At 37.2% G+C, this 10,580-nt stretch overlaps 2 protein-coding genes across 2 annotated transcripts; one reads left to right on the top strand and one right to left on the bottom strand.

The window, feature by feature from the left end:
- Positions 1 to 720: 720 nt before the first annotated feature.
- Positions 721 to 7,132, bottom strand: l2hgdh (L-2-hydroxyglutarate dehydrogenase). The gene is made up of 10 exons (XM_059565889.1): positions 6,902 to 7,132; positions 6,398 to 6,513; positions 6,165 to 6,316; positions 5,908 to 6,039; positions 3,192 to 3,354; positions 3,074 to 3,108; positions 2,824 to 2,991; positions 2,585 to 2,742; positions 1,360 to 1,491; positions 721 to 1,249 (listed from the first exon to the last, which is right to left on the bottom strand). The coding sequence occupies exons 1-10, from the start codon at positions 6,991 to 6,993 to the stop codon at positions 1,054 to 1,056; spliced, it is 1,344 nt and encodes a 447-aa protein (XP_059421872.1). The 5' UTR covers positions 6,994 to 7,132; the 3' UTR covers positions 721 to 1,053.
- A 53-nt stretch (positions 7,133 to 7,185) lies between these two features.
- Positions 7,186 to 10,523, top strand: dmac2l (distal membrane arm assembly component 2 like). Its single transcript, XM_059565891.1, has 5 exons — positions 7,186 to 7,274; positions 7,504 to 7,609; positions 8,488 to 8,696; positions 9,642 to 9,813; positions 10,134 to 10,523. Exons 2-5 carry the CDS (start codon positions 7,506 to 7,508, stop codon positions 10,246 to 10,248), a joined length of 600 nt encoding a protein of 199 aa, XP_059421874.1. The 5' UTR covers positions 7,186 to 7,274; positions 7,504 to 7,505; the 3' UTR covers positions 10,249 to 10,523.
- The last annotated feature ends 57 nt before the right edge of the window (positions 10,524 to 10,580 follow it).

Genomic DNA, 10,580 nt, shown 5'->3' with positions numbered 1-10,580 from the left:
CGAGCGCAGCTACATAGCACATACAGGAGCCGTCATATTTTGGCACAATAAACACACATACACTCAGGCGTATATTCCAAAGGTATTTAAACAATTAAACTGTTGTATTTGACTTTCAGTAAACGGCACTGAATAATCTTAAATACTTTAAAGAAGTTTAAATAGACCGTAGCGCCTTGCCAGTTGTACTTTCAAATATTATGTATTATTTATCAAGATTATTTCATTTACTATAAATCCCAAAAAATCCCCCAAATTTCCAGCCACCCACTGCCATCGCGTGGTCAAGAGCGGAATGGTCACATAAAATCATGTAAACACTTTTTATTATGGGGAAATTTGAGCAAATTATTCTCTAGAAAGGGGGTTCTCTTCAAATATAATAAAATATTACAATAATATAAAGATAAAAAATATTACCGGGTCTTTCTATAAAGAGCATACTTTTTATAGTTATGTCAAGGTCTAAAATATTTTATCTAGAAATGTAAAATACAAAAACATATATATACATAAATCCTTGTTCAGTGAATTACAAACAACTGTACATTCAGCTTCTATAACTTCTGGAATCCTGGAAATTTAATTTACAAATACAAGGAGAATCAGGCCTTCAAATATTGTTACAAACAATGGTTCTACAATGATCAAAACAGAAGAGCTGATAACTTCCTTCAGACATTAGAGGTCGGATATAATATGAAGAACCATCAACTAAAATAATTTGTCATGCTTTATTTTTACAAATTCAGATATGGAGTGAATGCATTCTCTTAAGACGCAACTACCGATGTACATTATTTTAAGGCAGTTCTTTTCCCTCATAAATCACCAGATATACAAAGACATAACAACAGTAATCCAACATTTCCTAAAATCTGCATAATTTTTAGAAGATATATTAGAAAAGAGCACCAGAAATATCTTTAGATCATTACTGTTCCTCACTAGTATAAAAGTAAAACTTATTCTATAATTACTCTTTTATCCTCTGAATTGAAGTATAAGAGTGAGAGTGTAATCAAGGTTATGGCAGCATCATCTGAGGTATGTCTACAGTTGAAATCTTTTCTCCAGTTCATCAGCAATCATCTCAGCGATGGCCAGGGAGGAGCTCGCAGCGGGTGACGGGGCATTGCGTACATGCAGAATCCGGCTGCCCAGCTCTCCCTTCCCACCATCAAACACAAAATCGTCCACCAGGTTTCCTTCAGCATCCAAAGCCTGTGCACGCACCCCCGACGGCCCCCTGCACAAACCAACACCCTCAAACATTTACAAGCAGGACAACTGTGATAATAAATAAGAACTTCTATGACTTTTAGAATCTTTCTCAATAGAGAGTTTGTGTGTCTGTACCTGAGGACATCACTGGGGCTCAGTTCAGGTATGAACTTCTGCAGGTTCTTTACCTGAGCACTGGTAAACATACCTCTATATATTTCTCCCATTCCATACGCAATATTCTTCATTACCAGCCTCTGCAGACCCCTACATACACACACATGAGGAAGGGGCCTAGTTTTTAATTCCACAACTTGCTATCTAGAATGAACAAACCTATGTATTTAAAAGAAATATTCTGGGTTCAGTAAGTCCATGTCCATCATTGTGTGAACACAGAACTGGGAGAAATGAATTTTTGTAGTAATCAACATTATGCCAAAAGTGTTGTTGATTGAGCTAAACTGAGCCTTGAATATTCCTTTAAGTGCTCTCTATGTATGAGAATGAGTCAATATGAGTGTACACTACTGTTATGAATCAATATGACTTTACACTACTTTAAAGTATCTTATGCTCATGCATTTACATGAGCAAAAATACAGTAAAAAAAAAAAAAGTAATATTGTGAAATAGTATTACAATTTAAAATAACTGTTTTCTATTTTAATATATTTTAAAATGTAATTGTGACCCTAGAACACATAACCAGTCATAAGTAGCACGGTATATTTGCAGCAATCGCCAACAATACATTGTATGGGTCAAAATTATTGATTTTTCTTTTATGCCAAAAAGCAATAGGATATTAAGTAAAGATCATGTTTCATGAAGATATTGAGTAAATTTCCTACCGTAAATATATAAAAACTTAATTTTTGATTAGTAATATGCATTGCTAAGAACTTAATTTGGACAACTTTGAAGGTGATTTTCTCAATATTTTTATTTTTCTGCACCCTGCACGCCAAATATTGTTCTATTCTTACAAACCATACACAAATGGAAAGCTTATTTCTTCAGCTGTCAGATGATGTATGAATTTCCCTAATGTACCGAGAAATGTACCCTAATGACTGGTTTTGTGGTCCAGGGACAGAATGTCCCAGCTACTTAAAAAAAAAATTATTATTATAAGCAATGTTGAAAACAGCTGCAGCTTAATATTTTAGTTTTTAAAATTAACTAATGTATAGAAAGTTCAAAAGAACAGCATTTATTTGAGACTGAAATCTTTTGAAAATGTTTTTACTGTCACTTCTGATTAATTTAAGTTGATAATTGATAACTGATTTAAAAAATATCTTACTGACCCCAAACTTTTGAACTTCTATATAAAAAAAAGTGTATTTCACTGTACCTGTAGGAGACCGCATTAACGAAGTCTTGTGTGTCGAAGTCAAAGAGTTTATACCCCTCTCGTTTAAAAGCCAACACAGCATTTGGACCAAGCCAGACGCTACCGTCCATACGAGGAGTGAAATGGAATCCAAGAAATGGGAACCGTGGGTTTGGCACCTCAGCACACAAACAGAGTCCTTAAACACACATTCTCATATATCTGTGTATTATGTGTTTGTGTGGGGTGTTTCTACTCACAGGGTAGATGTTGCCCCTGACCAGGTAGTTTTTCTCTGGCTTAAGCACCAGGTAATCTCCTCTGAAGGGAACGATACGGGGCTCTGAACTACAGCCAGATATCTCAGACAGCCGATCAGCGTAAAGGCCTCCACACGTCAACACAAACCGACACCTCACCTCCTTCCCCTGCTCACAAACACAGACATACTAAGAAATAAACCAACCCAAAAGATCATAAAAACACCATTCACACAAATCTGTTTCTCACCTGTGAGCTGTGGATGATGATGGGATATTTCAGCCCTAAACAGATATACAGGGATGAATACGGTAATATTGACGGGGATAAAAAAGGTCTGAGACATTGAGCTAATCATGTGACTCACCTTCAGCACCCCCAGCTGGGCTTTCTGCCGCCACCTTAATGTCAGATGCTTCAAAGTCAGTTAGCACAGTGCCACCTGCTTCCTGGAAGTCCTTACCGTAGGTCAGAGCTACTAACCGCCAGTCAACAATCCCTGTGTTTGGAGAGTCTAATGCCATGATGCCCTGTGTATAAACAAAAAAATACCATTCGCTATTTCATGAAGAGTCCATTCTCTGACTGACTGATCCATATTCTACACAAAAATGGCACAAACCCTTCTTATTATGAAAGGTCACATTATAGTCTTTAATTGTTGTATTATATATAAAAAAAAATTTTTTTTATAAATCAAAAAGTGATTAGTTACTTTTCTTGACATTTGGATGATCTCTCTGTCTTAAAGGGTTAGTTCACCCAATTTGCAAAATTATGTAATTCATAACTCACCCTCATGTTGTTCCAAACCCATAAGACCTCCGTTTATTTTTGGAACACAGTTTAAGATATTTTAGATTTAACGTTAGTCCGAGAGCTCTCAGTCCCTCCATTGAAGCTGTGTGTACGGTATACTGTCCATGTCCAGAAAGGTAAGAAAAACATCATCAAAGTAGTCCATGTGACATCAGAGGGTCAGTTAGAATATTTTGAAGCATCGAAAATACATTTTGGTCCAAAACTAGCAAAAACTACGACTTTATTCAGCATTGTCTTCTCTTCCGTGTCTGTTGTAAGACAGTTCAAAACAAAGCAGTTTATCATGTCAGTTTATCACCAAATTGAACTGAATCGTTTTAAACAGTTCGCGTCTCCAATACGCATTAATCCACAAATGACTTAAGCTGTTAACTTGTTTAACCACATCAACTCTGGGGACCCACCGGTGGGTCCAATATTGCATATGCCTAATTCTCAAAAAATCAAAATAACAGCTGAAGTGGTTAATGTGGCTGACAATCCCTCTGAGTTCAAAAAAAAAACAATATCCCGGAGTAATTCATGTACTCAAACAGTACACTGACTGAACTGATGTGAAGAGAGAGATGAAGATGAACACTGAGCCGAGCCAGATAATGACTCGTTCACGAATCAAGAACCGTTTCTGTCAGACGTGTCTGATTCGAAAACCGAGGAGCTGATGATACTGCGCATGTGTGATTCAGCGTGAAGCAAACCAACACACAGAGCGTCTGAACCAAACTGATTCTTTTGGTGATTGATTCTGAACTGATTCTGTGCTAGTGTTATGAGCCCAGGTAAACCGAAGGCTTGCAGTCAACGCCAATGACGCCATTACGTCGAGCGAAAAAGAACTGGTGAACCATTTTCTTCAACTGGTTTATTGAATCGAACTGTCAGAAAGAACTACTGGTGATCCGAAAACCGATGCAACCGGTTCTTGACTCGTAAACGAGTCATTATCTGGCTCGGCTCTGTGTTTATCTCGCTCTTCACATCAGTTCAGTCAGTGTACTGTTTGAGTAAATGAATTACTCCGGGATATTGGTTTGATTTAACTCGGAGGGATTGTCAGCCACATTAAACAAATTAACAGCTTAAGTCATTTGTGGATTAATGCGTATTGGAGACGCAAACTGTTTAAAACGATTCCGTTCGATTTGGTGAACTGGTTCAAAAAAGATCCGGTTACATCGAATGATTCATTTGCGAACCGGATTTCACAAACTGCTTTGTTTTAAACTCTCTTACAACAGACACGGAAGAGAAGACAATGCTGAATAAAGTCGTAGTTTTTGCTAGTTTTGGACCAAAATGTATTTTCGATGCTTCAAAAAATTCTAACTGACCCTCTGATGTCACATGGACTACTTTGATTATGTTTTTCTTATCTTTCTGGACATGGACAGTAGACCGTACACACAGCTTCAATGGAGGGACTGAGAGCTCTCGGACTAAATCTAAAATATCTTAAACTGTGTTCCAAAAATAAACAGAGGTATTACGGGTTTGGAACAACATGAGGGTGAGTTATTAATGACATAATTTTGCAAATTTGCAAAAGTTAGTTTTTATTTTTATTTTGTTATAAATGCCAATAAATAAAATATTAAAAAAGAACAACACTTTTAAGTAAGGATATATTAAGAGAGGATGCAATAAATTGAGCAGAAGTGACATTCTTTATGTTGAAAAAAGTTTATATTTCAAATAAATGCTGTTCTTTTAAACGTTCTATTTATTGGTACAAGTGTTTTCAATATTGATGATAATAAGAAGTATTTCTTGAGCACCAAATCATCATATTATAATGACTGCTGAAGGATAATGACTGCTGAAAATTCAGCTTCGCCATCACAGGAATAAATTACATTTTTAAAATATATTAAAATAGAATAATTTTACAATGTTAAATTTTTTTTACAAATTTTTCCTGTATTTTAATAAAATAAATGCTGCAATTTGACGTTTTCTTCTTTAAAAAACATAAAAAAATCTTTCCAACCCCAAACTTTCGAACCGTAGTGAATGTGAAGGCCAGCTTCAACATAAACTGACGTAACCACTGAGGTTATACAAAATATAAATGCATATATGATACTCATAAATAAGTTAATATTTCAGTGTTTGAAGCAGCAGGCCTAAGGTCACCTGAATCAGGTAAAGGTTTGATGACAGCACTTTTGCAATCTGCTGGTTATTGATCAAACCAATGGATGGTACATGAGTGGAAAATATGAACCCTATCTTTCATTAACATACAAACACGTGTCACTCACCCTGCAGTACGGCTCTTTCTCTCGGATGGCCTTGGCGTCAATCAGACGCAGATCTTGAACATTGTTCACCTGACCGCGTTCATATAGAGCTTTCAGACGGGGGATCTCCTCTCTCTCCACTGCTACGATAAGCTGAAGTCACACACACACACACACACACACAGACACACACACACACACACACACACACACAGGATACTACAGGAACAAATCTCTTTGGTATTTGTGGTTTTATGGGGGCCTATGCTCATTCTCACCTTGCCACATTTCTTATAAGGCACACCTTTCTTCTGGCAGTACTGATATGTTAACATGGCTCCACGAACACAAAGCTGAGCCTTCAGAGAGCCTGGTGTGTAGTATATCCCAGAGTGGATCACACCACTGTTATGACCTGTCTGATGGAGAGCTGCGGGAAGGAATAAACAAAATACATGAATATAAAATCAGGGCAGATATTAAGAAGAATCTAGAACAAACAAGTACTTACAAAGCTCATTTTCTTTCTCCAGCAGAGTAAAGGTGAGGTTTGGGTGCCTGAGGATCAGCTCTCTGGCAGAGGCCAGTCCAACAATCCCTCCACCAACAACAGCAACATCAAACGAGCTACACAATATGATGGTATAATATTAGTAATCTGATATTATATATTTAACTGAAGTTGATGTTGAAGTTAATGTTAAATCATTTAATATTACTGTAAAAAAACTTGATTTTCATATAATTTATTATAAGCTGTGATGCCTAAATTCATTTGAACATCTCAAATATCTGATTTTAGTTTGTAGTGTTTTTGTTTTTTTACTTTAATATCGGTGCACCCTTAACTAATGTCACTGAATGCATTCTGACTACAGGATCATGCTGGTATAATAACAATACTAATACCAAGTCATACTGCAGCCGAGGTCATTTTAATAGCAATTAACTTGTGTCACAGTGAGTACTGTGTACTGGTGTCTCAATAACTCTGTAGTGCTCTTGATATTCTCACCCGCTGTGGTGTGCAGCTCTGCACGTTGCATACTTTGATCCCTGTGTCAGTAAGCTCGCGCACACAGATCCGGTACCGAAAGTTCGTATCATTATTCCACAAATTACGTTTTCACTTTTCCTAACAGACTTATTATAAGCATGTAATCATAGTGCAAGTCGGTGACCCGGTACAGTTTATTCTCGAGTAAAGGAATCTTCTTTCTGTTAGGACGCTGTATCTGTCCTTCGTAGCCCCGCCCCTGACGTACACTCCCTGACCAATGGGAACGCGAGACGTGGTGACGTAACGGGTGAAAGATCAGCGAGCGCGCATGACATCAGAGTGTAAACAGACACTGCGCGCATACAACAGCAGCGACCTAAACCGAAGGGTTAGTTTTTTAGGATTTACACTATTTTATTCTAGCAGTTGATATATATATATATGGTATGAACCGATTGTTTGGGAGCTTTACTACATTTAGGTGTTTGATAGGTTTATACGTTGTCCTTCATGTTCACTGACACGACCATCAGCGTACACGGATCAGAAAGTGTCATTGAACAGTGGATCTTTATACTTTTATATCTCACCTCTTTCCCTCTCTTTATTTCATCCAGGAATGAGGTTGTTGACCTGGTCAGCGCGGAGGATTGTATCCGCACACAAGCAGGCTTCAGGGGGCAGTCGTGAGTTCTGGGGGTGGCTCAATGCTGTTTTCAACAAGTAATTTTTGGATGTTTTTAAAAACAACAGTTATGTAACTAGTTTAATATTTTTCCAATGTCATAATTTATTTCCTTTCCCAACCCACAGCAGACTGTTAAGCACCTGAGGCCAATTACAACAAACACAATGTTGTGTGAGAACCACAAATACTTATAAAGGGACAAATCAATGTCTAGAGTAATTAGTCTCTAGAATGATAATTCCGTAGAGAGAGGAATCCATGTGGAGACTAATCTAAGCCTGCTAATTCACAACAACAGTGCAAAAAAAAAAAATCAAAAGTGAGATTTTATTTATATTTATTTAAACAAACAAACAAAAAATACTGGTATTAAGTTCATCAGAAATTACATATATTTTTAACGTCATGTTATATAATGTTATAAATAGTTTTCTATTTTGAATAAATGCTGTTGAATTCCTGACAAAAATGTTTCATTTTCAACAAAAATTAAGCAGCACAACTGTATTCAACATTGATAATAATAAGAATTGTTTCGTAAGCATCAAATCAGCGTATTAGAACGATTTCTGAAGGATCATGTCACACTAAAGACTGGAGTAATGATGCAAAAATGTATTATTCAGCTTTTCTGTAACAGGAAAAGTTTACATTTTGAAATATATTCAAATAGAAGAGTTAATCTTAAACTGTAATAATATTTCACAATATTACAGTTTTTCCTGTATCTTTGATCAAATAAATGCAGCATTGGTGAGCATAAAAGACTGTTTGAACAGTAGTCTATTCAAAACTAAAAATGTGCACAATCCATCAAAAAATGAAAATTAATTGGTCTGTCACTGGTTTTAGTTGGCATGTCAGCTTTCCAGATGCAGTGATCCAGAATTGTTGTGTCCTTTGATCAATACAGAGTTGATTATGAACGCATTAAAGCAGTGGGTCCTGATCGAGCCGCTTCCGAATGGCTCCTGAGATGTGGTGCAAAAGTCCGGTTCCGTGGTTTTGATCGCTGGCAGCAGGACTACAACGGACTCCCGACTGGGCCGTTGGGCACGTACCGGATAGAAGCTATTGATGCCACAGAGTCCTGCATCATGTATCGTGGTTTTGATCATCTGGGTAAGTGATCGATTAAACTCATAAACACTACTCACTGCCCTGAACCCATTACCTTCGTGTTGCAGAATTATCTTTTAACCATTAGCATTGTGACATTAGCTATACAAATTTAATGAAATCATCAGTGAATGGAGAAGGTCAAACACCTGGCGCAACTCTAAGATCTCTTACTCAATTAGCTTCAGCAAAACAGTCTTGCATTATTTATTAAATCAGACCCCAGAGAGGGAAAGTTTGTAAGGACGCTACCATGTGTGTGTGAGATGTGGTGAGATACTGAGACACCGTGTGTGTGTCACAGGTGAGGATGAGACACTGTCTGTGTGTCACAGGTGAGGATGAGAGGTTCAGATGTGGGGAAAAAGTGACGTAAAGCTCAGGGGTGTTTTACACAGACAGATACAGTGCATTTCTACTCTTACTGTACTCAATATGACAACATCAGCCAAATCCTAACTTGCTTGTTTCACCTAGTAATATGCTGACCAACTGATTACATCAGAGCTTGGCAATTTTGCATTGTATTCAGGATTTCTATGGATGCAGAAGACAGAAATGATAATAAATCAAAATATTCAGTCAAACACAATGACATTGACACTTAAATTAATGCAATTTAATATGCAATTATAATTTATTTTAATATGTATGAAATCCAGCTACATAAAATAACTGATTGAATGTGCTACAAATATTTATTTTTCAAATGAATACTGTTCTTTTGAACTTTATATTTATCAAAGAATCCTGAAAAAAAAGTATCAGTTCCCGCAAAAATATTAATGCATGCATCCCTGCATAATATATATATGTATAATTTATTTATTATTTAATTTTTTTCCCAAAAAGGTTAAAAAGGGTTGCTGAGCCCTGGGATTATATTATTATTTACCAAAGGCATCTAAAGAATTGTTGGTACTAAAACACCTTTGTTTTTGTATTTAGAGGGTCTTGAGCATGTAGAGGAAATCAGGTTCAATAAGTGTATTTATATAGAAGACACCTGTCTGGAGCGTTTGAGTCAAATAAAGACACTGCAGGACAGCTTAAAGAACATGACGATAGTTTCCTGTGGCAACGTGACAGATAAAGGAATCATCACTCTTCATCAGCTCAGGTATGACAACAGCATCTTTTATTTCAGTTTAGCTGTCATTATTGCCCATGATTTTGTGTGTATGCCATTTGGGCATGGTAATTGGTTGATGCTGATCATCTCAAATGACCAACTATTGGAGAATTAATCAGCCAGGGTTGCTTTTCCCAGAAGCAGTGTGAGTCTAAAGGAATAGTTCATCCAAAAATGAGAATTTCCTGAAAAAGTTGATCATAGAAGACCACTGCTGCCAAAAGTGGTCAGCCCTGGCTGATATATTGGTTTGTCAAAATCAGTGACTTCTGCTATTGAAACCATAAGTGTCTGATTGTGTGTGTTAGGAACCTGGAGTGGCTGCTTCTCAGTGACCTGCCTGCTTTAAAAGATAAAGATCAGACTGTGGACAGACTCCAGACTGCACTTCCCAGACTCACCATAGAACTGGACCTTGCTTAGCCAATCACAGTGCTTCTCAGAGCGCATTTGGAAAACCACAACTATTACAGCTTTATGACCAGGCCAGACAAGCCCTCTGGCTGATGTCCATGACTGCTGTGGCAACAGTATCCAAGCAACTGAGCATCCCAGGGACGGATGCAGAGAGCTCCTGTGCCTTAGAGGCCAGTCAGCAACACCCAATTAGATTTGATTCAACAAAACTGAGTTTTGTCAGACCACCCGGGGGAGCTGAACAATGTTATATTGCTATTATCAATAAATCTTCAACCGTTTGTTGTTGTTTTCTTCATACACTTCTTGTTTCATTTCTTATGAAGAAGCTATAGAAA

The sequence above is a fragment of the Carassius carassius genome, chromosome 14 (genome assembly GCF_963082965.1).
Source record: "Carassius carassius chromosome 14, fCarCar2.1, whole genome shotgun sequence".
NCBI classification, from domain to species: domain Eukaryota; kingdom Metazoa; phylum Chordata; class Actinopteri; order Cypriniformes; family Cyprinidae; genus Carassius; species Carassius carassius.
The sequence above is the reverse complement of the archived record's forward strand: the minus strand, read 5'-3'. Positions and strand labels throughout refer to the sequence as shown.

Bases quoted from the DNA above. Each gene is read 5' to 3' on its own strand.
- dmac2l (XM_059565891.1), top strand. From the start codon at position 7,506: ATGAGGTTGTTGACCTGGTCAGCGCGGAGGATTGTATCCGCACACAAG. The intron at 7,610-8,487 runs GTAATTTTTGGA...TGATCAATACAG, and splicing joins CTCAATGCTGTTTTCAACAA to AGTTGATTATGAACGCATTA. The intron at 9,814-10,133 runs GTATGACAACAG...TGTGTGTGTTAG, and splicing joins ATCACTCTTCATCAGCTCAG to GAACCTGGAGTGGCTGCTTC.
- l2hgdh (XM_059565889.1), bottom strand. From the start codon at position 6,993: ATGATACGAACTTTCGGTACCGGATCTGTGTGCGCGAGCTTACTGACA. The intron at 6,317-6,397 runs GTAAGTACTTGT...TCCTTCCCGCAG, and splicing joins GGAGAAAGAAAATGAGCTTT to CTCTCCATCAGACAGGTCAT. The intron at 2,743-2,823 runs GTGAGTAGAAAC...TTGTGTGCTGAG, and splicing joins TCAGGGGCAACATCTACCCT to GTGCCAAACCCACGGTTCCC.